The sequence below is a fragment of the Telopea speciosissima genome, chromosome 10 (genome assembly GCF_018873765.1).
Source record: "Telopea speciosissima isolate NSW1024214 ecotype Mountain lineage chromosome 10, Tspe_v1, whole genome shotgun sequence".
Lineage (NCBI taxonomy): Eukaryota > Viridiplantae > Streptophyta > Magnoliopsida > Proteales > Proteaceae > Telopea > Telopea speciosissima.
In genome coordinates, this window is record NC_057925.1 from 12,645,790 (window position 1) to 12,673,352 (window position 27,563).

At 41.4% G+C, this 27,563-nt stretch overlaps 1 protein-coding gene across 1 annotated transcript in view; it reads left to right on the forward strand.

Annotated features, from left to right (window-relative positions):
- Positions 1–27,563, forward strand: part of LOC122642912 (protein LONG AFTER FAR-RED 3) — a 130,246-nt gene that overhangs the window by 17,470 nt on the left and 85,213 nt on the right. The window contains exons 4-9 of the mRNA XM_043836526.1: positions 18,272–18,344; positions 18,622–18,728; positions 18,822–18,945; positions 19,518–19,712; positions 19,914–19,999; positions 25,535–25,642. Coding sequence (XP_043692461.1) covers positions 18,272–18,344; positions 18,622–18,728; positions 18,822–18,945; positions 19,518–19,712; positions 19,914–19,999; positions 25,535–25,642 — 693 coding nt within the window. The remainder of the gene's footprint in view (positions 1–18,271; positions 18,345–18,621; positions 18,729–18,821; positions 18,946–19,517; positions 19,713–19,913; positions 20,000–25,534; positions 25,643–27,563) is intronic.

A 27,563-nucleotide genomic window follows, 5' to 3' on the forward strand; every position in this document is an offset into this window, starting at 1 on the left:
GTGAAACCAGGTCATATCCTTGTTTCCTCTCCTCTTCTCTCTATCTTGTTCTCAGTTTTAGCAAGCTACAAGGTGAGTGTGTGGATGTCTAACTAGGTAAACTGAATGTCTGAATCCTTCTTCTGTGAGTTCGATTCCACCTTCCTTGTGTCCATTCTCTTTGTTTTGTTTTAGTTTTATTCACTCTTTGATCTACTAATCTTCTTACTAAGTTTTTTTTGTTGCATACCAATTATGTCCACTTGTTTTCTAGTCTTCTCTTAAAGATTCCAGCCCATTTTACTGTTGGATTGAGCCTAATTTTTGATATGATGTTCCTCCCTAACAATATTATGTCTGTCCAGAATTGCAGCTCCATCAGATTCCATCAGATTTGGAACTTGGGAGTTATCCTCGTTTTAGAAACTTAATATTGTTTGTTTTCCTTAAGTTTCTATTTTCTGTCCACTGTCTTTACACACAATCTAACCTTTGATTTCCATGATATTTTAGCCACAAGTGCAGACAAGTTTTTCAGCCTCATCGGTTAGCTGGTTCTTTAGTTATTGATCTCCTCTATTTCTGCCATATTGTTCTCTAGATCTTGGTCGACTGCGATTCTGTCCTAACTGGTTAGTGGAACACATCAAACAGTGGTCTGAAATGCAGCAGAGATGCTACAGTTGCTTCTTTATTCTCATCCAGAGAGAAGATCCCCTAGGAAAACAAATAGTTGAGAGGGGATACCTGTGTTGTTAGAGTTTATGTAATAAGGGTACTTTAGCAACTAGTTTGTTGACTACTTGCCTTATGTTAATGATAAAATAAAGAGAAGAAGAAGAAGAGAGATCGAGAGGGAGAAGAAGAGAGGAAATAGAGAACTTGGGGATTACACGATATGTGTAATCTCCCTCTAAACTTCAATATATAAATTATCTTAAGGGTAAAACAGGAAACACACAACTAAAAATAAATCAAATAAAAAGACCTCCCTGCCCTCTCGGTATTAGCCCTTGGCGCTAATATCAAGACCTCCAAACCATGATAACACTCCCCCTCAAGCTGGAGCATAGATGTTAATCATGCCCAGCTTGTTACAAATATAATCCACTCTTGTACTCCCCAAAGATTTTGTGAACACATCTGCAAGTTGTTCTCCTGTACGAACATGATTAGTAGAAATCAATCCTTGTTGTAGTTTTTCTCGAATAAAATGACAGTCAACTTCAATGTGTTTCGTCCTTTCATGAAACACCGGGTTTGAAGCAATATGGACAGTAGCTTGATTGTCACACCAGAGTTTTATTGGAGAACTATCAACAAAGCCAAGTTCAGCCATCAACTGTTTCACCCACATCAGCTCACAGGTAACATGTGCCATAGCCCTGTACTCTGACTCTGCACTGGAGCGAGCAACAACTGTCTATTTCTTGCTCTTCCAGGACACCAAGTTCCCACCAATAAACACACAATAACCTGTAGTGGACCTCCTATCAACAGGAGAATCTGCCCAATCAGCATCCGAAAAACCCTTTATCCACCCATGGCCATGATCACTATAGAGAAGACCATGTCGAGGAGCAGACAAGAACTGACTCACCACACTAACAGAAAAGGCTATATCAGGCCTAGTAACTGTTAGGTAATGCAACTTTCCAACAAGCCTCCGATACTTCCCTGGATCAGGCAAGAGATCTCCACCATCTGCAATAAGTTTTAAATTGGGATCCATAGGAGTATCTAGAGGTTTAGAACCCAACATTCCTGTCTCTGACAGAAGATCAAGAACATATTTTCGCTATGAGAGCGAAATTCCTTTCTTCCACACCTAAAAAATATTTCAACCTTCCCAGGTCCATGGTCTGAAATTTCTGCTGCAAGTGTGCCTGCAAATCATCAATACCAGAAGCATCATCTCCTGTGATGACTATATCATCAACATAACCCACAAGGAATAATTTTTCAACTGCAGAACAGCGGAAAAATACAGAATGATCACTATCACACCGTGTCAGCCCAAACTCTAACACAACTTCAGTGAACCTGCCGAATCAAGCTCTAGGGGACTGTTTCAGCCCATATAGAGACTTCTTCAATTTACATACCAAACCAGACTCCCCCTGGGCAACAAACCCAGGAGGTTGCTCCATATAAACCTCCTCATGTAAATCACCATGCAAGAATGCATTCTTGACATCGAGCTGATATAAAGGCCAATGGTAAGTGGCAGCAAGAGATATCAAAATCCGAACAGAAGTAAGCTTTACCACAGGGGAAAATGTATCCAAGTAATCCACACCATATACTTAGGCATATCCCTTGGCAACAAGGCGGGCCTTCAAACGAGCCAAGGACCCATTAGGGTTTACTTTTACCACAAACACCCAGCGACAACCAATAGCTGATTTGCCTGAAGGTAAGGGAACAAGATCCCAAGTCTGATTTGCTTCTACTGCCAACACTTGCTCAGTCATAGCGGCCTGCCAACCAGGATTAGACAATGCCTCTGCAGCAGACTTAGGAACAGGATGAGTTTCAACCGTATGTAAACAAGAATGGAAGCTGGAAGATAAACCATCATAGGAAACAAAGTTAGAAATGGGGTGTTGGGTACAAGCCCGAACTCCCTTACGATGAGCAATAGGAATATCAAGATCAGAAGGAGGTTCCAAAGGAGAAGGATCATTACCTATTGCAGGACCTACCGACAAAGAAGGAGACTGTGCAGAAGTCGATGTAGCGGGGGTCCAAGCACATACTTTCCATTGGTGACATTTAAACACACTAGGTTGAGGTGTCGGTGATGAGGCAGCCTGCAGAGCATGGTGAACAGTAGATCGAACAATAGAAACGGGAAGATCATCATCCAAGTCAGATAGAGAATAAGATGAACTATCATACGGCGTAGACTCAAAGAAAGAGACATCAGCGGTAACAAAGTATTTCCGCAATTCAAAAGAATAACAACGATAACCCTTCTGGGTATGAGAATAGCCAACAAACAGACACTTTAGAGCCTTTGGATCCAACTTGGAGACACCAGGACGATAATCACGAATAAAGCAAACGCTACCAAACACACTTGGAGGCAAAACACGGCACAGAAGGAAATAATAAAGAAAAGGGAATACCACCACGTAAAACCGAGGAAGGCATGCGATTAATGAGGTAACAGGAAGTTAAAACAGCATCAGCCCAAAAAGATTTAGATACTTTCATTTCAAATAAAAGAGAACGAGTAACCTCCATCAAATGTCTATTCTTCCTCTCAGCTACACCATTTTGTTGAGGGGTGTAAGCACAAGAGGACTGATGAATAATACCACGTTGAGTCATAAAATCAGCAAAAGGGGCTGAAAAATATTCCTTAGCGTTATCACTACGAAGAACACGCAAAGGATGCGAAAATTGATTATTTACCTCATTCACAAAAGCACAGAAGGCAGAAAATAACTCAGAACGATTTTTCATTAAGTAGATCCAGGTAACCCTGGAATAATCATCAACAAAGGTTACAAAGTAATGAAAGCCCAAAGTAGAAACGACAGGACACGGACCCCAAACATCTGAATGAACTAAAGCAAAAGGTTGGTCAGACCGTCTATTGACTCTAAGAGGATAACTCACACGGTGGAGTTTCCCAAACTGATACGACTCACAATTTAAACTAGAAAGGGACCGAAAATGACTATCAAGGAGCTTCAAACTCTCCAACGAAGGATGACCCAAACGACAATGAATCTGGTGGGGTGACGCCACACCGGTACACGCCATAGATGAAGTGTCCTCAAGTATATAAAGTTCCCCCAACTCACGACCTCTACCAATCATCCTCTTCGACGAAAGATCCTGAAATACACAAGAATCCGAAGAAAAGGTCACAGAACAATTATGAGTTTTGATAAACCGATTAACAGATAAAAGGTTAAAGGGAAAATCAGGCACATAAAGAACGGAAGACAAAGACAGAGAAGGTGTAACATGAAGAGTACCAGTACCAGTCACTTTAGCCAAGGAACCATTAGCTAAAGTGACACTTGAAGATTTCTGAAAAGAAGAAAGTATACCTGAAACACCAGTCATCTGTTCGGAGGCCTCGGAATCAATAATCCAGGGACGAGAAGAGGCAGTCGAAAGGCATGCAGTGACATTACCTGTTTGAACAAAGGTGGCAGTTGGAGGCTGGGCTGACTGAGAAATCTGGAACTGTGTAAAACGAGCATATTGCTCATCAGACATCTTCACAGTCTTGCCCTCAGGCTGTGGAGGTACAGGAGACTCAGTAGTAGCAGAGTTGGCAAACTGTTGCTGATTTGGTTTGCCATGAAGTTTCCAACGGAAACGTTGGATATGTCCTGGACGACCACAATGATTACAAGTCCACACCGAACCACCAGAAGTATCAGAATTACCCTGAGTACCCGAAGTAGGTGCTTTACCAGAACCAGCCCCACTACCACGACCACAGCCACCACCAGAATTAACATTACCACCACTACCAGCCCCACTGTTGGGCCCACGGTTTGATGGAAAAGAAGCCAAAGCCAAAGTGTCAACCTCAATAGTGCTCTCACGAGAAACCCGAAGAACTCTCGAAAAGGTTTCAAATAATGTGGCTATCTTGTCACCACCAAGAATTTGGGAATGAACAGAGTCAAACTCCTTCCTAAGGCCTCCTAAAAATCCCATTACAGCAAGTTGCTCCCGCTGAAGTTGCATCTGTTCCACATTAGAAGTGATAGGAAGTAAGGAATTAAGCTCCTCATACATCCTCTTAAAATCAGCAAAATATTGGGTCAATGTACGACCCTTTCTATCAACCCTGTAGAACTCCTGGGACAAGTCATAAATACGAGAAAGGTTGTTTTGTCCAGAATATAAAATATTGAGATACTCCCACAACTCTTTCACTGTATCAATGTGTGTTACCAAATCCACGATTTGGTGATCCATAGAATTCAGCATCTGTCCCAAGATTCGAGCATCAACTGTGTCCCATGAGGGATCATCATCGGGCTTAGATTTGAAGAGGTGATGCTGCCGATCACGTCCAGTCAACACTAACATAACAATCTTCTTCCATTGAAGAAAGTTGGTAATCCCCTCCAATTTCTTCTCAGTAATACGATTGGAGGAGGAAGAAAAAATTTCTGTAGTAGTTACAGACTTTGAACCATCACCAGATTTGGGTACATCACCCATTATATTTTGTTGGATTGATGAAGTGAAGAGAGAAATCCAAAGAGGACAGAAATCGAGTCTTAAAAAAAAACCCTGACAAAAGTCGACTGTGTGAGGGACCCTGACAAAGATCAATTCCACAGAGAAGATAACCAGAATTTTTCTTGTGAAAAATTCTCCTAAAAATCCAGGCAATACACACGAGCTCAAAGCCCTAATAAAGAAATCGATTGTCCTAAAAAAAAAAATCGATCTAAAAACCCTATAAGTGCCATTGATTTGATACTTGAGTCTTCAAAACAGTCTTCACTCCATCCAATTCCTTCAAACACATCCACAAACAAGAGAAAAAGACCTGTTCTTAATTTATGCCATGAACTAGTCTTCAAATAGTCCCAAAATACAGCATAGGGTGCTGCACCCCTTCAAACAGAAAAATAAGAGAAGCCGAGAGTCCTTCAAATCTTCAAGAACTTGTCAATCTTCAATTATAGGCTGTAGGAAGGAGACAAGGAGATTCACGAATGCTGTAGCAGTGTCTAACCTAGCTCTGATACCATGTTAATGATAAAATAAAGAGAAGAAGAAGAAGAGAGATAGAGAGGGAGAAGAAGAGAGGAAATAGAGAACTTGGGGATTACATGATATGTGTAATCTCCCTCTAAACTTCAATATATAAATTATCTTAAGGGTAAAATAGGAAACACACAACTAAAAATAAATCAAATAAAAAGACCTCCCTGCCCTCTCGGTATTAGCCCTTGGCGCTAATACTAAGACCTCCAAACCACGATAACACCTTATATTGTAATTTCCCTTTTTTACCTTTTACCTCTCTAGGGAGGTGTATGTAATTCCTTTCATCTTATTAGTGAAGTAATATAGGTGTGGTAGAGAAAACTCTCTTACACACAACATTCCACCATCTTCTCTATCTTATTCAACCTTTTTCCTCCATCTATCTCCTTGTTCTTTGCATTCTTTAACTTCCAACTTGGTATCAGAGCACACTTTGTTGGTTTGAGTTTAGTTATCTTCTTGTTCCTTCATCTCTCTCTCTTTGGAACCCTAGGTAACAAAGGGGTTCCAAGGTAGGATTTCTTATGTGAAGTGTTTGAAGAAATCTTGCAAGGAGGATGAATGAAGACCATGGAGAGACCAAAAGAGCATCTCATTTGAAGAAAAAAGCATTTGGAGCCCACCTCAAGCAACTCCAACCACTACCATGTTATCGCCAGCCTATTTTGGTATTTTTTTTTCTTTCCTTCATTCAACCAGTATTGCAGCTGAGGTTAGGTTCATTTGTATTTCCCTAGGGTGTTCTTTAACACCCCATGGTCTTGCTTCATGTTTTTACGAGTTAGTACTCCAGGCTTTCCCTTGTTTTCAAGTTACTACTAGCTCCTTTTATTCTCTGTTTTGCCTGTGCAATGGGTCTATGATACTTTGGACTGCTTGAAGTTGGTGACTTATGTTGTTTGAGCTTCCCTAATGGTTGTGTGATGAAGCTATGCTTTGAAGGATTTGATGGGGTTGATTTTCTTTGAGATGTTGGTCTTGTTTGATTGCTGGACTGTGATTACCAATGTCTGAAAGGCTCTTTTGAGCTTATTTAGGTTGAGACTATACTCCCCATTTAAATTGGGTGTTCACCCTACTTTATAAGCTTGTTTTTCTTCAACATGTCTGAGATCAGTGGATCGACAGAGGTTGGTTTGAGTAGTGCTCCTCCTACTTAGGTGGTTTTCGACAACCCAAATACTAAAATTTTTCTTGTGAAGTTGGACAATACCAACTACTTAGATTGGGCACATTCGGTGAAGCTTTCCCTCCGGAGTAGGGGGAAGCTAAGGTATGTTACAGGAACCATCAAAGCCCATACTCTAGAGTCTAGATGACCCAACAGAGCCAAAATGGGAGATAGAGAATTCTATGGTTATGACTTGGCTTATCTTCTTTATGAAGCCTGAGATTGGGAGGAGATTTATGAGAAAGGAAATTGCCAAGGACATCTGGGATAGTATTACCAAAACTTTTGATCGAGTTGGTAACTCGGCTAAGGTGTATCAACTTCTCCAGAAGATCATTACAATGAAGGAAGGGGATAAGTCTATTTATGAATTTTATAATACTATCATTAGTCTCTGGGAAGAGTATGATCAATATATAGATCTTTAACTATCCAGCCCATCCGTTTACAAATCTTAGGCAAGTCTCCTCTTCCATCCTTAGATGAGGTGTGCAGTTATTTGCAAAGTGAGGAGACTCAGAGGGTAGCTATGGAACCTGCTTCCTCCTTGAGCCATCTGCTCTTTCTTCTAGCTTCCAAAGTGATTGACGTGGTGGTGGTAGAGGTCAAGGCCACCTCGTGGAGATGATAGAGATAGGCCCAGATGCAACTATAGTGGGAGACTTGGGTACACTAGAGAGTAGAGAGAGGTGTTGGGCTCTTCAAGGCCGTCCTCTTGGTACATGTGGTGGATCTACTGGTGTTCATGGTGGTTGTAGAGGGGGAGCTAGAGCACATTCTATGATGATTGAGACTGATACTCATGATACCCGCCTAGCATACAGGGTGATTCTAGCCCACTCACCAGGGAGGATATTGCAACATTTCGCAGGTTCATGTCACACCAAGGCAGCTCCCCTTCTATACCTACAGTGGCATATTCCTCATCATCCTCAGCTTTGTAGGCCTCCACATCCACTCTTACCACAACCCCATCTTGGCTCATTGACTCTGGTGCCACTGACCACATGACTGGTACGTCCGATTATTATGATTCCTACACCATTTGTTCTAGTAGGGATAAGGCCAGGGTGGTTGATGGCTCCCTTTCCTCCATTTATGATAAGGGCAATATTCCTGTTACATCTTCTATTACAAGTTTGGACCTATCGGCCTGAATCCGCACTGGCCTGCCCTAAGCCCGAACAGAGCCTGGGTTTAGATACCTTGGCCTTGAGGGCGAGTCAGGGTTGGAAATTTCTGGCCCTGAGTTAGGGTTAGGCCGGGCTAGGGTTGAGGCCTCGGGCTGAGCTAGGCCCGGCCCAGCCTGATCCTGTTTTAATTTATACTATAAAATATATATTGATATAATATATATTATAAACTTTAACTGTCTCACACATTTTGTTATATAACGTATTATGTATGAAGATAATAAGTGATATAATATATATTATTATAATATTATTTTATGTAAAATTGATATTTTTCTCCTCTGCCCAGCCCAACCCATGCATCTCCCTTCCCTCTCCCCATAATAAGGGTCAATCAGGGTTAGCCCAGCCTGACCCTACCCTGAGGGTAGGTTAGGGTTAGATTTTTCAGGCCCTGAGTCAGGGTCAGACCGGACCTGGGCCCAGCGAAGGGGACTTAGGGTTGGGCTAGGGTTTTACAAAGCCTGGCTCAACCCTACCTTGTTGCAGCCCTGTCTTCCATTTCTTTTGATTCCGTTCTTCATGTCCTTAACTTTGCCACTAATCATTTATCTGTGAGTTACTTAACTGTATCCATGAATTGTTGTGTCTTTCCTTCTCATTGTCTTTTTTTCAGGATTTGGTGACGAAGAGGATTATTGGTAGTGGATGTGAGGAGAAAGGGCTCTATCTTCTTGAACCTCGACTACTTTTTTGCCCACAACTCAATCCTATGTGTGGATGTACTAATAGCAGTTCTGTGGATTCTGTAATGTTATGGCATTGTCGTCTTGGCCATTCATCTTTTGTTGTGATGAGGAAATAGTTACCTCATTTATTTTCTTCTTCCCATGTTTTTCAATGTGAATCCTGTATGTTTGCCAAAAATTGTCGTTCATCTTATCCATATCAGGGTAATAGATCTATTGTTCCTTTTCATATTGTGCATACTGATGTTTGGGGACCCTCTCCTACTACCTCTTTATTTGGCTACCGCTACTTTGTTTCATTTGTTGATGGCTATTCCCACACTACTTGGACTGTTCTGATGAACATAAGAGTAATGCCTGTGATGCATTTAAAATTTTTTATCAGATGAATCTTACTCAATTTGAAACTATAATAAAAATTGTTTGTTCTGATAAGGGGGGGGGGGGGAGTACATGTTTGGTGGCCTCCAAAACTTCTTTACTGATAATGGCATTATCCATCAACTAACTTGTGTTGACACACCCCATTGTCAGAATGGTCAACCTCAAAAGGTGTAATTTGTGGAGTGGTTTGTACTGCTTCCAGGAAATCATGATCTTAGCTTCTTCTACTCGGGCGCTGGTCTCCTTCGCTTATAGAGAAAGTAACAGGGCTGCTGATTGGATGGCGAATTTTGCCTGTGATTTGGGATCGTCCTCTGTGTTCCACGACGGCTGTCACCCTCCGGGGGGTTTGCAGTGCATTCTGCGGGAGGATAGGGCTGGCTTGCCAGTCTTAAAGAAATAGGGACTTCTTGCTCGCTTTTCTTGCTAGGTTAGCTTTGTTTCAGTCTTGTGTAGAGAGTGCTTTCTCTTTGGGTCGGGGTAAGGTGGCACGTCTCGCCCCTTGTATTCTTTATTCGTTTCTTTGAAATCAATAAATTCTTAGGGGCTGGCCCAGGTCCCAGATAAGGTTCGGGTAAAAAAAAAAAAATTGTGTTGACACCATGGTATAAAATCTCGCGAAATATCGGCGATATATCGCGATATTTCGTGAATCTCGACATGACCAGAGATACGAAACAAGGTCGAAATAAAAAGTACTATAACTTCGTCGATATATCGAGATATTTCGACGATATATCGTGGAACTCACGATATATCGCGAGATATCACGATATATCGCGAGATATTGTAAAGTACAATAATATCACATTCAAAATCCTTATAAATTTCATATTTCGCAGCTCTTGGTCGATATTTCGACCGAGAGCTGCTAAATGAAATTTTCTCTCTTCTTCCTCCCTTCCAAGCCTCATTGAAGCTCCTTGTCGCGGGAAGGCGTCGGAGGGTCATCTAAGCTCATCATCCAGCCTAATTTCATTATTTAAGGTAAATTATATTTCTCTAAAACTATTTTTTTAAAAAACTTTTGTACAAATGTTGTTGGATGTTGATGATATTAATATATGTTAAACAGGAGGCCGATCTCTGACCTCACGGTGTCGAAATTTTTTCCCATATGTATTTTTTTATTTTTTTCTGGTTTTAAAAATTCATTTTCCTACAACTAAAATAGGAAATAATTAGGGGTAATATGACTTAGATGGTAATGAATTAAATATATGTTAGACACCAATGGCCGATCTACGGCTTGTGATGTCGATTTATTTTCTGCTCTTAAATAATTCTTTTAATTTTCGAAAATTAAGAAAAATATATAAAAAATTAAAAAACAGAAATAAATAAGGAAAAATATGAGTTTTAAGTTTAAAAAATAATGAAAAATATGAAAGTTATTTCTATATGTTTTGAGATGCATTACATGTATATTATGTTTACTAATTCATAGTTTTGTTGTGTTGGTCAATACTTATATTAACATTATATATAAAAAATTGGTTTTAATTTTGTGAAAAATATAAGGGTTAGGGAAAAATATTAAATAACTATACAAGCGTATTAGTAATCTAAAAGTGTCGATTGAAGTGCATCTACATTAAGTTTTTTAATTATTTGTGTTACTTACATTGCGATAAACAAGTATCATTATGGCGGATCGTGATAGACAACGTGCGAGGGCGAAAGCAAAAGTGGGGAAAGTAGTCAACAAAGGGGGGGACGGAACAAAGAGAAGAGGGGAACAAGAGAGACCAACCAGCGATAGGGTGACATTGCATGGTTACATGGTACTCCCATTGATGGGGATAAGAGAAAATCTATATGTAATTATTGTCACATGCAATTTATGGGAGGTGGTCCGGTAGACTTAAACAACATCATTGGAGGATCTAAAGATGTTGTAGGTTGCCTATGGTCCCTCGAAGTAGCCAGGAGATTGGTGATAGTTTGAGGGGAAGAAAGAAGAGGAAGGGGTGACAAAGCGAAAAGGATAAGAAACAACTTGAGGATACGGTGAGGAGTTCGATGGGAGGAGGAAGACGATACAATGATGATGATGACTCCTCCTCCTCCTCTCGATGATGACATTCATAGTACGATGACATACAAAGCAAGAGAGGAGGCTAGGGATTTTAGCGAGGACTGTTTCAAGAGAGTAGAGGAAGTTTTCAAGATGATCGCAGAGACAAAGAGTAGGGGGTAGTGGAGGAGCGGGTGGCAGTTCGGAGGTCCTAAACTTTGAATCCTTTTAAAAGATCACAAAGTGTGAGGGCAACCCCAACACCTCTACCAGTGCAGTACCACCATCAACATCGATCCTAAATTGCGTAAGAAGAAAGGAAGCGATCGACCGAATCAAAGGAGCGTGGAAGGGGATGAAGGGATTGGTTAAAGAATCAATAGCTAAGTGGATGCTATACCATACCATCCCAAAGAACACTGCACAAGGCCCCCATTATGATACCATGATAGATACCATTGCGGAGGTGGCCCCGTGATTCAAGGGCCCCACCCCATCGAGGTAATGAATGTTTATCTACCTCAACAAAAGAGTGAGATTGATGAGTACATTAGTGAGATGAAGAATATGTGGGAGACATATGGGGTGACTATAATGGCGAGATGGATGGTGGGCCCTACAAGAAAGTCCATCATCAATTTCATGATTTATTGTGATGGGAGGACGTGTTCCTCAATCGTGGATGCATCCAAAGAGATAAAGGATGCAAAATATATTTCTGATTGTTAAAGGAAGTAGTGGAAAAAGATGTGGTATTGAGAATGTTGTCAGTTGGACAATGGAAGTAACTTAGTGGCGGTGAGAAGATGATGAACAATAATAAGTACGGCTCTTGGACTCCTTGTGCAGCCATTGCATTGACTTAATGCTAAAAGATATGGGAAAGTTAAAGTTGGTGAAGGCGTGGTTGAAAGTGCAAGACAAGTCACCAACTTTGTATACAACCCTCCTATGCACTCAATCTATTGAGGGAAAAATGTGGGGGTGACTTGGTTAGGCCTGGCATCACAAGATTTGCCGCTAACTACATCGCCCTCAAAAGCATTGAGAGACAAAGAAGGCGGGCCAGAAGCGTGTTTGCTTCGAGGAGTGGTTTGATGGAAGGGTTCAAGGCGCAAATGGGAGGGAAGCACAAACAACGATGTCATCCGAGGACTTGGACCAAACTAAGCAAGTGGTGAAAGTTTTAGAGCGATGAATTCAAGTTCTACATGTTGTCGACTCCGCCTCGAAGGGCCCAACCATGCCGAGTCCTATATCTTTGCAATAGACTTGATGAAAGATAGTGTCATAGTGTGGGTCCTCGCAGAGCAAACACTTCTTAAATATCATAAATGCTCTTTGGGAGAATCAACTTATGCATCCACCGCATAAATGAGGTGAGTAAATTTGTTTTATGTTTACTAATTCATAGTATTATTATTTACTAATTACCTATGCATTTGTGATACCTCTATTCTATATGTCATATTTCAGCATACTACTTCAACCCTAAGTATCGATATAACAATAGGCTTGGGTTGGAAACTCAACTTATTGATCTTTGTGAAACAAGTAGTGAAGAAGTTGGAGCGGATGGTGCGCTACAAGCAATTTGCAACAATGAAGTGAGTTCATTTGGAAACTCAACTTATTGATGCTTTCAAATAAGTAGTGAAGAAGTACTTACTAATTTTCCACGTGGGTATAGATCAAGGTATTTAGGGATGCATTGGGAAGTTTTGGAACCGAGGCTGCGATACGCGAAGCACGTGGTGATCTTTGGTAATTCTTTTAAGTTTTAAATTACATATGTATTGAAATTTGAAAGTTGAAAGTTGAAACAACATTTGACACATGTCTTTTTTGTTGTAAACTTGTAATGCGGTTGAATGGTGGGTGTTGTATGGGAATCGGCTGAAAACTTAAGAAGAATAGCAATTAAAGTCCTTGTCAAACATGTTCGCATCTGGTTGTGAGAGGCTGGGTACCTTTGCGCTCATCGCAAGAGCGCATGCAGATTGGGGTCTCAACGTTTATCGAATGGTGTATATGCAGCTCTGACTTGAGGCTAAACGCAACACATCGCATGGGACATGAGGGACCAGAGGGGCACCATTGATCTAGGCGACATCTTTCAAGTTGATTGAGACGATGAGGACCCTATTGTGGATTGGGTGAGGATAGAGGTGAGCCGGTGTTGGATGAGGAGGGAGGTAGGCCCGACCCCATGATAACTTCCGAGATTGGTGCTGATGTGGGCGAGTATATGGGCGACGAGGTCGGATACATGCGAGGAAGCCTGCCCATACCATTCCAGCCGCGTATTGGTGGCGATGTTCGCGATGATGAAGTGGTCTAAGTCCTCGAATGATGATGATGGTGATGATGGTGATCTTTGGTGGTGGTGATGGTGATCTTGGTGGTGGTGATGTTGGTGGTGGTGATCTTTGGTGAAGAATATGACGGCATGCGAGGCGTTATGTGGTAGGCCAGGAGGCCCGGGATTCGGCGCTGTAGACCGCTCCGATTGCTGGAGAACACGGTTTGATCATGCCGCCTGAATACGGACCCGGACACGTGCCCCGCCCCCAGCCCAGAGAGGCCCCCTCATCATACTGACGGGAGCGTAGGGGTCGAGCAAACCACGATTGCGACTTTGATCGAATGGACATTGATAACCTATCTAGCTCTGTTGGTGGTTTGAGTATGGGTGATAGGGAGGGAGGCCAGTGGACATTGGCGTGCCCCATCTTTTGGCCGCATGCCACTCCATTGGCATCGGATTATGGTGCATCACAACCTTACGGTGGATATGGATATGGATCATCATCATGTAAGCGTTTAGTGGGGTAGGGGACTATGACTACCCAGTCCAGAGGACATCTTGGATCATCTTTTGTAGATAACATCTTTGCATACCTAGCGGACCTAGATACCAACCTCACCGGCCCATACATGCGGCCAATGCCATCGCCTCTTGCGCCGGCGCCAACATCATATCACAGTGGATCATCTTCTTCACGAATGGATCGATTGGTAACCCTAGTTTATATCCTAGGATAGGTTACCTACGATGTTGATGATTCCATTTACGTGACACTTGTGGATGACTACACTCGTTTCTTCTCCGATTCTATACCGTGGTCCACATATGTCATTCAAAAGAGAGCAATGGACGTCGACTCCGGCGAGGCATGAGTGGGATTGATCCAGGAGGCACAAGAACTACTATTAGCGAGTTTAGCACTTGTAATTTGTACTTAAGTTGTGATTTCATTAATCTATGTGTATTTAACTATTTATACATTAAGGTCGGCGATCGTATGTCAATCAGTGCAAGCCCAAAACACCAATTTGAATTCACATTTTACAATTTTATGGTTTAAATGTGTTTATTAAGCTTAAATAAGGCTGTCCGTGAAGTTTCGAGGCCTAAATATGGCCAAATACCCCCGAGATGGACCCCGAAATATTGCAGAAAAAATGCAATATTTCGGGAATATTCGCGATATCTCGGATATTTCGGATATCTCGGTAGGCCCGAGATACCGATATATCGCGAGATATAGTACTATGGTTGACACACCCCAACAAAATGGGGAGTTGTGAGGAAAAATCGCCTTTTAGTGGAGGTCACTCGGTGTCTTTTATTTGGCATGCATGTACCTAAGACTTTTTTGTCTGATGTTCTTCTTACTGCTTCCTTTCTCATCAACCGCATGCCTACAAAACTTCTTGGTTCCAAATCTCCTTCGGAAACCTTGTCTCCTCAGGTTTCTGCTTTCTCTCTTCCTCCCAAGGTCTTTGGGTGTGTTTGTTCTGTTCATGTTACCAAATCCTCTCGGACTAAACTTGACCCTAAGGCTCTCAAATTCCTCTTTCTTGGGTATTCCTTTACTACCAAAGGCTACAAGTTCTACCATCCTTCCTCTCGTCGGTGTCTCATCTCCAAAGATGTCACTTTCCTTGAATCCGTGTCCTTCCTTGCTCCTCATCAATATCCTCTTTAGGGGGAGAATAGTGAAAATGAAAAGGCTGCTGATGATATTCCCTTTCTTTCTTTGTTACCTATTTTTCCTTTTATGCTTGATATTGAGAAACACAAAGAAGTAGATGTAGTTGATATTGAGGATCAATCAGGTGTTGGTTTTGACAATACAAAGGAGTTAAATATGTACAAAAGAGGTTGCTGGAAGAAGACCTTCCAAGAGCCCTCTTTGGATTCACATCTTGAGCTCCACCCTCCTCAATCAGGTGACATCCCTTCTCTTCCTTCTGATTTAGACCTTCCTATTTCTGTTAGAAAAGGAAAGAGAGGTTTCACTAATCCTATAGCTCAGTTTGTTTCCTATGATGCTCTCTCTCCTATAGGTGGTGCTTTTATTGTTGCCCTCTCTACTGCTTTCATTCGCAAGAATGTCATTGAGGCAATGTTTGACCCACAGTGGAGGTAAGCCATGTCTGAGGAAATGATGGCTTTTGAGAAAAATGGTACTTGGAAATTAATAGATCTCCCTAGGGGAAGAGTTCCAGTTGGATGCAGGTGGGTCTACACAATTACACAATTAAGTATCAGTCAGATGGTATGGTTAAGAGGTATGAGGCAAGGTTGTTGGGTAATGGGTGCAGTCAAGTGTATGGGATTGACTATCAGGAGACATTTGTTCCTGTGACTACGCACAACTCTATAAGGGTTCTTTGATCATTGGCAGCCAATAGGGATTGACCGCTATATCAGTTGGATGTGAACAATGCCTTCCTCCATGGTGACTTGGAAGAGGAGGTGTACATGCCAACTCCACCTGGCTTTAACCTTCCTTCAGTTGAAAGGAAAGTGTATTTTCTCAAGAAGGCACTATATGGCCTCAAACAATCCCCAAAGGCATGGTTTGAGCGATTTAGGCAGGCTATTCTGAAGAATGGGTATTCCCAAAGTCAAGCCGATCACACCTTATTTACTAGGCAATGTAATGGCATCATTACAGCTCTAATTGTCTATGTTGATGACCTTGTAATGATTGGAGATGACAAAGCTGAGATAGCTATGTTGAAGATCTACTTGGCTCACTAGTTTGAGATTAAAGATTTGGGTCCCTTAAAGTATTTCTTGGCAATTGAAGTGTCAAGGTCTAAGAGGGGAATCAACATATTTCAAAGGAAGTTTGTTCTTTTTTATTTTTTTATTTTTAAACCCAAATATTACCTGGGACCCGGGGCAGACCCTAGAGTTTTATTAATAATCCAAAATGGTAAAAAAATACAAGGGGGGGGGGACATTCCATTTTACCCCGACCCAAGAAGCTGAACAAGCTCTCAAGAAAACACTCCAACAAATCCATTCCCAGCCCCATACAGCTTGGAAGAAACAACAAGCACTACTTTCTAAGAACAGGCAGCCCAACCTTATCCTCCAAGAAAGATTAGCCAACCAATCAGCCGCCCTGTACTTTCTCTATAAGCAAAGGTCACATTAGACCGGGTTGCAAAAACTAAAGCTAAGCAAGTTTGTTCTTGACTTATTGAAAGAGACAAGGATGTTGGGGTGCAAACTAGCAAGTCTATTGAGTAGAATCACAAACTAGGAGGGTAGTAGGAAAGCTCATCTATCTGTCTATGACTCGCCCATATATTTCTTTTGCAGTGGGAGTAGTAAGCCAGTTTATGCATGCTTCCAAGAGTGGGTACTTGGATATTGTATACCGCATTCTCAGATACTTGAAGTCTTTTCCAGGGAAAGGACTATTGTATGTCAGACATAGTCACTTGAGAGTAGAAGGTTTCACAGATGCCGATTAGGCTAGATCCATTTCAGACAAGAGGTCTAAATCTGGCTATTGCACGTTTTTAGGTGGTAACTTAGTCACATGGAGAAGCAAAAAACAGCCTGTTGTAGCTAGATCCAGTGCAGAAGCAAGATTTAGGGCTATGGCTCATGGAGTTTGCGAACTCATATGGTTGGGACGATTGGTCCAGGAGTTGGGGTTTGATACTGAAGGACCTATGCGGCTCTACTGTGATAATAAGGCAGCTATAAGCATTGCTCACAATTTGGTGTAACATGACAAAGCAAAGCACATCAAAGTGGGCCGACACTTCATCAAGGAGAAGATAGACTCTGGCTGCATTTGCTCCCTTTTTGTGAAGACTAGTGATCAATTGGCGGACATCTTCACCAAAGGGCTCACTTCTCTCCAGTTTGGTACCCTGTTATGCAAGCTGGGAATGCATGACATTAATTGTCCAGCTTGAGGGGGAGTGTTAGAGTTTATTTAATAAGGGTACTTTATGAACTAGTTTGTTGTCTAGTTGCCTTATATTGTAATTTCTCTTTTTTAACTTTTACCTACCTCCCTAGGGAGGTGTATGTAATTCCTTTCATCTTATAAGTGAAGTAATATAGGTGTGGTAGAGACAACTCTCTAACACACAACATTCCACCATCTTCTCTTCTTCTTCTCTATCGTCTTCAACCTTCTTCCTCCATCTTTCTCCTTGTTCTTTACATTCTTTAACTTCCAACTGTGCACCTTGGTAATTCAGGAATCTGGCGTTTATACCACTTCCTGCTGCTATTCTGATTTCTTCTTAATGATTTCATTTGCTTCCAACATACCGTTCAACAAAGAAATGCCATCAGTTTCTCAGAGCAGCAGTTTCGTTGTCCATATTGGCCAAGATAATCTGTCTCCACAGGCCATCAGTTTCCTCACCAAAACACCAATTTTACCTTTCCATGATCGAATTGCATGGTTTGGCTTTACGAATCCTTCATTATTGTCTATTAGTGGTCTATCATTTGGAAAATATTCATATCAAGGTGCGATTGATGCAACTACTTTACTTCTCATTGCCAATAGTATGAATTTATTTGCAAGATGCTATCTTTCTCTGGTAATATAATTTAGCACTGAACTCACCAAACCTTAGGATGGACATCAGAAGTCTACTTTTTTTGTCAACTTATGCTGGTATGTTTCTGTAGTTTCAATTACATACCACATGGTCTATATGTTTTTACTAATTGGTCCTTTTTCCCTATTCCCCCCCCCCTTTCAACATAACTTGCATTGAATGGTATGCACATTGTTACTATCAGATGGCACGGGTAGTACTTCGAGGTGTGAATAGCAAAGTTGAGTTCGTAAGAAAGGTCAAAGAAGCTGCAAGAGGTAAACCTTTTCAGTTGCCTTTGGTAAGATATCTGTATAATATCTCTTTTTTTTTTTGTGTGGGTTGGGGGGGGGGGGGGGAGATAATATGACCCCCAAAATAATCTGTGTATTAGGTTGAACCAGGAGTTCCATGTTGGAGAAAGGAGAAATCATAGTATTTCAGACATTCTTTAAATTTATGTTTTATTTTGTTTTATGCGTTAGTAGGTACTAGCTAAATCTTTTCTTCTTTTTGCTTTTTGTTTTTTTTTAAACACATTTCATACTATTTCAGATAAGCATGAAGGGTGCTGGATATTAGGTGGTGGCTGGAACAATGACCTTTGGGGAGGAGAGTTGCCAGCAGCGTCTTGGATTGATGATGTCACACCTAATAATCCTGTGAGGGACTGCAATGTCATTGTTACAGACTAACATGTGGAACTTTGCTTACCATAATGGTAAACAAATCTATTTGGGATATTTTATATGCAGGTTTGGTTGTCAAGAATGGATGGTCATATGGGCTTCGCCAATTCCCTGGCCCTAAAGATTGCTGAAATTACTAATTACACCGAAGATCCAGTTGGTGGAACTGTCATGAAAAACTCCAACGGCGGTAAGCTTTATGTCATCCTTGTTAAGAAGAACAAAGTAAAGATTTTCAAGTTTTCCCTATTCTGGTTATAATGTCTATTTAGTATATTAGTAGTAATCAAGGTGGTTGGGTGATGCATGGCCATTTTTGGCTTTTCAAGTCTGGCAGGGTTCAATTTCTAAACACTATAATAATGGGTTTTTAGTGCATTAATTGTTACTTGTACCAGCTGCTAGAATAAAGGAGATTTATTTTTCTTGAAGAAGAAAATGAGAGTATAATAGTAATAATAAATAGTAACTTGTAGTTTCTTAATACATAGTTGTTGATTAGTTGATTCTCACCTGCAAAATTGTCTCCATGTAGCTGATTGTAGCAATTATAAATAAAATTTCCATTTTCCTATTTACCCACCTTTGTTTGTAAACTTTTGTCACTGTCAAACTTTTTTGTCTTGTTGTTACTAATTCTAAACTTTCATCTCTGTGTTTATATTAAGAGATGTTGAAATGTTCAGTATGCTTAATGTACTATGATTTGATTAGAGGGAAGTTATTGACGGATTGAATATTCAAATGTCATATCTTGTGCAGAACCCACCGGTTTGCTGATTGATTCAGCAATGCAGCTTCTAGTTCCCTTGATTCCTGAGGATTCAGTAGAAGAGAGGAGGGATGCTATGATACGGGCAAGCAAAGTTGCTTTGATGAATGGAGTGACAACAGTTGTTGATGTTGGGAGATATTTACCTGGTGCACCAGTAGAACCTCCTTGGGAAGATTTTTCAGGTTTTGGTTACAAACGTCCATCATTTCTTTCATGTCCTGATGGTTATAATTTTAATTGCAGTTACTCTTGTTTTATTATTTAACCTTAAATTCCACTTTTCTTGAAACACTTTTACTGGGCAGCTTTCATTCATGCATTCATTCATTTCTTTCGTTGTTTCTTTAAAGTACCAAAATTTTCCATTTTCATGGTATTTGCAGATGTTTATCAATGGGCTGATACTCGGGGAGAAATGTTAATCAGGGTTTGCTTATTTTTCCCTTTGGAGACATGGTCACGTTTACACGTATGATCTTTCTATCAGATGCTTGCTAGCAGTTTTTAATTTCAATTGCAATGACTGTTACTATTTACAGAAAATTTATATGATATTATAAAGTATCATTGTAATCTTTTTTTGGATGAATAAATAATTTCATTACCAAAGGCAAGAAAAAGGGAGAGGGGGGGAGGGAAACAAGCGCGAACCAAATACAAGACCTGCCAAAACGGCAAGGGCTAGCAAAATAAAAGGCAAGAGCCCAAACAATAACTACACCCTAAGCAAACAGAGCAAAGACCAACAAGATAACCCCGAGGCAGCCACAGAGAAACAAGACCTTTAGCATGGATACACAGTCTCACGGCAAAAAACATGATCTCTAGTGTTTGAGTTTAAAAATTATACCGCAAGCGTACGGGTCAATCGTAGCTACGGGTCGAACACGAGGAGATATACACCATTCTATTTAACTAACTTAAAAGTAATGCAAAGTGAACCAAATTAAAGTGTTAAATTCAACTAATGAAACTAATGAAAATTAATGAATCCTAACTCATAAGCATCTAATAAAATTAAGGGATTAAGTTGGCGTCCTAACACATGAGCATCTAACCTATCAAACTAACATAAATTGGAAGGAATAACAAAAACGCAGCCACACTTCATAATTACATAAAAAGAAATAAGGGAATAAAAGTGCATCCACATACCACAACCATATAAAAAAAAAAAAAAGAAATAGAGGGAGAAGAAGAAGAAGATAGAGAGAGATAGAGGAGAGGGAGAATGAGATTGAGGGTTTAGATAGTAAAACCTGGATGTGCTTGCATGAATGTAACTGAAAAGCTTGAATACTTCATAAACTTACCATGGCCTCCTCTTCTAAATCTTCAAGTCTTGTCATCAACTTAAGAACTTAGACTAGAAGGCTTAAAACCTAAACTAGAATTAAGAAATTACAACCCAATTGAAGAATTAAATTGAAATCAAAGCATAAACTAAACCTATTATAACCATTAACTAAAAATCATAAAAGCAAACTAGAACTTAGAAAAGCCAAAAATCACAAATTAGAAGGAGAAGAAGAGAAGAAATTTCACTAAGTGAATGAGCTAAAAATTATACTAAAAACTGAATTAAAATTGAAGTAGAAACTAACTAAAAACTGAACTAAAAAACTAACTTCTTACAAGCTAAAGGGCAAGGGGTATTTATATGGGGAAGAGAGGAGAAGAGAGAAGAGGGAAGTGTAGGAGAAATATTCCCTAAGAAAAAAGAGAATGTTCTCTTCTCCTTCCTCTTTTACAATGCCTTGAATCCTAAGAAAAAAAAGAAAAAAATAGAAAGAAGAAGAAGAGAAGATTGTTTACATAGACCTTCTATTTCTAGAAAAGTAAACTTCCAATTCTAACAAGTACTTCATTTTCTTTGTAGATATCTTCTCCAAGCAATAAAATCAAAGCATCTTTGACTTTTCAACTTTTCATAGGTGAGAGAATATCTTTCAAAATAAATCTATCCCAAGTAGAATTCCAGAAGTGCCCTTGAGAAGCTGGAGGAGAGAGAGAGTAAGGGTGATGACTAGGATTCCTTCAAGAATAAATAAAATACCCATTTTGTCCTGCAGAAAACGTGGAGCATGGGGTGCTTATATAGGCCTCACCATTGTGTTCCTTGTAAAAAAATCACCCAATATAGACCCAAATTTCGTCCAATTTGGAGTTCGGGAGCCCAAGATATCTCAAGTTGAAGTTGGACTGTCCAGAGCCCTCCAAATGGAATCTTTTGGGTACAAGAAATATAACTTCTGATTATTACGTTAAGGCCCCTGGAATCCGAATTTTTACTTCATTTTATCCCCGGTTGATTATCAATAATTACAAATAAACCCTTGCAGACCATTTTCGCGCTTCGTTATGGAAACGGCCGTAACTTCTTCGTTTCAACTCAGAATCAAGTGCCGTTTGAAACGTTGCGAAGCTGACTCGATGGGCTACACATCTAAGTCATTAACACCTCTAAACATATTAAAAACATTTCCTTAACATCACAGATTAAAAACATTTCCTTAACATCATCTCCTCCATTTTCACAAGAATTCACCTAAAACCTGAAAAGCACAAGAAAGCACCGAGTAACTCTGTCCAATGTGGTAAATTGTATGCTTTATGCCCTAAGATTTCACACATAACTGTGTTCATCATCTAGTAACCAAACTCAGAGGCAAAATCTTCTCAACGCAGGGAAGGGAGTAGGCAATGTAGGGGCGGATCTTAGGGAAAGGAGGGGAACTGGGGTTACAGCGGTGGAAGACACTTAAGGTGGGGGGGCTTTAGGCTGGGGCTCAGAGGAGGGAGCATCAATAGAAGAACTAAGACCCAAACAAGACTGGGCCAAGAGACCAGGGTTGGAGTAGAGGGGCGAGGTACTAGGAGCAACTGGACTGTTAGGCCCAGCTGGTCCAAGAGGCCCAGCCAAAACATCGGCAGAGGAGGGGGAGATGGGCCAAACCACTGGGCCCACGAAAGGGGGATCAGGCATAGAAGATAAGAAGGGCTTTTTGATGCCCTTGAGATAGGTGGCAATCCCGAAGCTAAAAGGGGGAGAAATGGAAGTGACAGAAGGAGAAGGAGAAGTTAGGGCGACAGAGGGCGAAAGCGACTCAACAACAGAAGTGGACAGAGTCTCTTCAATGGTGGTGACAGAGCCAGCAGGGATTTGAGAGAAAATCTCGCCAGGCTCAGGAGAGAAGGGGTCAGGTTGGTCAGGCTCAGTTCCCAAGACCAAAAAATGATTGTGACCGATGGTTCTTGATCGGAGAACCAGTGGACAATCGGATGGGGTCTCATGGCCACGGGGGGAGGTGGAGGCGGAGGCACGGCGGCGGAGTTTGTTGCGCGGACGACTTCGACGACAGCCTCGAACAACGGGAGGAAGAGCAGAGGGGTGGGGAGAGGAAATGGGTGGAGGATACAGAGAGATGATGTGGTTGTGGGTTTCAGGAGGGATCGCAGTGGAGGCTATGGGCTGAGGAGGAGAATTGGAGGGGGCAACAGAGGAGTTGTTGGCCGGAAAAAGGTTGGTGGTGTCAGTGTTTAGGGTGAAAGGGCAGTCCAAAGGGGGATGGGCGGTGCATTTATCGGTGGAGTGGCCGAAAGTTTTACAGGATAAACAATGGGGAGGGATCCAGTCATATTTGATGGGCTGATTAAAGGAGAAGCCTTCGTCGTCAACCAAAAGCATAGAGGATGGCAGCAGGGAGTCAGCCTGAACTGCCACACAAATACGGGCAAACGCGAGACAATCCTGGAGCTTTGTTCTACCATCAGAGTAGAGGGGTTTTCCAAGCACCGAGCTAATCATGCTAAGCCCTTTCTTACACCAGAAGTGAAGAGGGAGAACAGGGAGAGAAACCCAGAGGGGAAGGGAGCTTAGGTCAAGCTGGTTCAGCTCAAGATATCTGTTCCATTGCCGGAGGAAGAGAGGCTTTTTACCGATGTTCCAAGGACCACCATCCAGAACTCGACTTTTGTCAACATCGTCAGCAAACTTGAAAATGAAGAGGCTATTATCAAGCAGGTAAGTTTCATAACCATTGCCGGTTTTCCATTGCTTTGTAAGGGAAGCCTTTACACGGGGAAAGGGGGGGGGGCGGGTACCCAAAAAGTGCCCAACAAGGCAGTTTGCCCATTTTTTTGCTTCAAAGGACAGCAGGTCAGCTTCATAATGGGCTGCTTTAGAGCCACCGATGATGGTAGGGGGGCCAAAATGAAGGGGGAAACCTTCATTGAGGGAGGAGAATTGCTGGGGCAAAGGGAGGACCAAGATCTGAGCTCTGGGAGGGAAGGCGATGATGGGTTAGGGGGAGGAGGAGCCCTAGGTGGTGGTGGCACCACCCCAGGGAGGACGGTCATTGAAGGGGACTCCTTCCTACCATAGTTGTCATGTGGTTGCCAAGGCAACGTATCCCTGGAGTAGTTGGCATATCGACCAACTACATGGGATATGTAAGAATATCGACCGATATGGCCTCCATGGCGTCGCCATGGCGCCGACATGGACACCATACCCCGATATATGGCCATATCGGCCGATATTCATGTTCAAGTGTATAAAACTTAAGTTTTTAATAATTATTATTTTTTTTAACCTTTTAAAAGATAATGCTTTTATCTTAATGTGTATTGGAGGTGTAACTTTTTAACCTGCATTACACATCAACATAAAAAAAGTTAAAAAACTTGAAACAATACACTATACCCTAACTCTCATCTCTTGGGAGAAATAGAAATCGAAAAAGAGAACAGAGGAGAGAGTCGTGAGATAGAGAGACGCAGTTCTTCTTCACTTCTACGAACAGCTGTCGGCCTCCTTCCTCGGCTCCGGCAAGTGCTCCCAGCTCCGGCAACCTCTTAAAGCAGGTAAGTAATTACTGTAATTGTTTATTTTTTTTATTTGGTGGTTCTTCTTCTTCTCCTCCCAGTCCTCCAGCAACTCTCTCCTTCAGTTCTTCTTCTTCTCACTCATTCACGCACAGTCGCGACTCCAGCGAGACTGCGAGAGAGAGAGAGGGGTTTCTCACTCCTTCGGTTCTTCTTCTTCCTCTTCAGTACTTCTTCTCCTCCCATTGCTTTTTCAGTTCTTCTCACTTCTTCGTCTTCTTCACTTTCGGCGACTCCTCTGCTCCCTTTTTTTCTATAGATAATATTCAGTCACAGAGGGGGTTTTTTCATGTGACAGTGACAGCCAAATACACATGGCTGTTGTATATTTTTTGTTTGGTAAAGCACTAAACCAACACCAAGTCACCGACATCAGTTTTTTTTTTTCTTTCTTTCTTCTTCCCTAGCACACAGCCACACACACAAACACACACAGAGACAGAGGGAGAGTGTCGAGAGACAGAGAGGGAGGGTATTGATAATTTTTTCATGTGACACACACAGCCAAATACAGTAATAGACACGGCTGCTGTATTTTTTTTGTTATAGGATATATATTATAGCACACTAAATGACATTAAAAATGGAGAAAATAAAAAATAAAACATGGTCGACATGATCGCCATGCCATGGCGGGTGACATGTCGATATATCGATTAGACACCCATCCACCGACTTGGATCGCCGTGACGACGTGACAACTATGTTTCCTACATCAGATTGAACTTGAAAGTCAGTCACCTCATTGTAATCTTACCAGTGATCGAACTTCAAGTTGAAAATTAGTTTGGTGAATTTGTATGAGGTGAAACGAGATGTGTTGTTTAATATTCTGAAACTACTTCCTGACTATTGGTGATTTTCTGCATTGAGAATAGTTGTATTGCTAAAATTATCATAACCTATTGACACATTGTGTTTTTTCGTTAAATATTGTGGGACATTCCTGTCATATTATGTATTTAGTGGTTTCTTTGCTAAAAGGATGTTTAACTGAAAGAGTTCTTTCTCATGTGGTAAGGTTGACTTGCTAATTGTTTAATATCTTGATACTTCTAAGTTCCACCTGCTTGTCCCTTCTAATGTCTATATAATTTTTTTTTTCTGTTCCCTTTAGAATCTTATCCAGAAGACAGGGCGGGCCTTAAGCCAATGGATTTACTTGGGTGGTGTTAAGGCTTTTGCTGATGGGTCCTTGGGTTCCAATTCTGCTCTTATGTATGAGGTAACGATTGAAGCGTACATGATGGTTACATTCGATGCATCTCTTGTGACTGATTGGCAACTCCCTTTGGAGATGCATGATTCGTTTATTGTGTATACTTCTTGGTGCAACTTGTAGGTTCTTTTTTATGGATGTATGTACTTCTGGGTGTTTCTCTTGAGCGGCTATTACTATGATTTTTTAATCTATTGTTAGTGGAAAACCCTCTTATTTTTTATTCATATGCTATTTCATTGGATCTAGTATAAAAAGTGGAAGCTTTGCCGTCCCAAATCTGAAGGAGGCCTTGGCATCTGTCGAATCCGGGATTAATACACTGCGGGCGTCCTCAAGCTAATCTGGAAAATCTCCTCCAAGCAGGACTCTATTTGGGTTAACTGGGTTTACTCCTACTTACTCAAATCTGATTCCATCTGGACTGTTAACCAGCCAGCGGACCCACCTGGGTCTGGTGCAAAATCCTCCTTCTTCGTCCTCTTGCCCTCAGTGCTACTTCGTCTGTGATCGTTGATGGTACTTCCATCTCCCTTCGGCTTGACCCTTGGCATCCTGCTGGTGTCCTCTACAACATCATTGGAGCTCGAAGGGTCTAGTCTACTGGTATCCCCAAAGCTGCTCCTCTCTCTTCGATTATCTCCCATGGCTCCTGGTCTCCTCCTACCCCCTTCCCACCTGGTCTCACCCAGTTTTGGGCCTCTCTCCCCCTCCTTCCCCCTCCCCACCCATCTCATCCGGACAATGTAACCTGGCTCCCCGCCAACAATGGTATCTTTAGCTCCCGCTCTGCTTGGGATTTTGTTAGACCCTACAGCCCTTTAGTTCCCTGGCGCAACCTTGTTTGGTTCAAAGACCACATTCCTAGACACTCTTTCAATGTCTGGAGAACCCTAAACAACTGCCTCCCCAACCAAGCCTGCCTTATCCATCGCCACATCCTTGTTTCCCCCTCCTGTACCATTTGCTGGAATGGGAACGAGGACGTCGACCACTTTTTCTTTTCTTGTCCCCTTGCCTCCTCTATCTGGAAAAAAGCTTTGCAGTCCATCTGGACCTGCAACAGACGCCCCCTTCCCTTTGCCCGGGAGTGGCTTTGGCTTGATATGTCCTTTCCTGGCAGCTCTATTTGTGATACAGTTGGTAAGCTTGTGTTCGGTGCTACTTTCTCCCACATCTGGATGGAGCGGAATCTTTGTAGATGGATTTCCAACTCACGGACCATTGACCTGATTTGGAAAGCCATCTTCTTTGATGTCAGCTCTAGACTCCACATGCCTTCTCTTGGTTCCCTTATAGACTCCCCAAGGAACAGGCACATTGTTGTTACTTGAGGCTTAGATTCTTCTCTCTAGGGCTCTCCTATCCAGGTTACCTAGGCCTGTGTTTGGTGCTTGCATAGTTCCCTCCCCCCCCACCATTTTTCTCTCTCCCCTCCTTGGGGTTTTGGTATTGAATTTTTTATTCACCAAAAAAAAAAAAAAAAAAAAAAAGTGGAAGCTTTTGTCAAAGCACAGTTTTCTCTGGTATCAGTGATAATGATCTATTAAAAAACTGTTCTAATTGATGTGTTCTGAAGATAGTGTTTTCTCCCCAATGATACCATCTCATGTTTAATGTTTTCTTATCACCTTGGTACTTTGAAACATTTAAAACTATACATATTTTCCTTTCTTAAAGGAAAACAAAGCTGAATCCCAAAAAATGTTTTATCATTTTTTGTAGATCAAAATGTAAACATGGTTGTAGTTTTTGATCTCTTTCTTTTCCTGGCTTCCCTTTTTTCTTTAAATAATTCTCATTCCTGTATCTTCTTTCTCCCTCCCCACTCCTCTGGATTTCACTATCTATCTTCTGAAGCAATGGCAAGATATATTATTCTGTATACAGAATCAAGCTCAAGGTCACAAACTCACAATAGGAACCT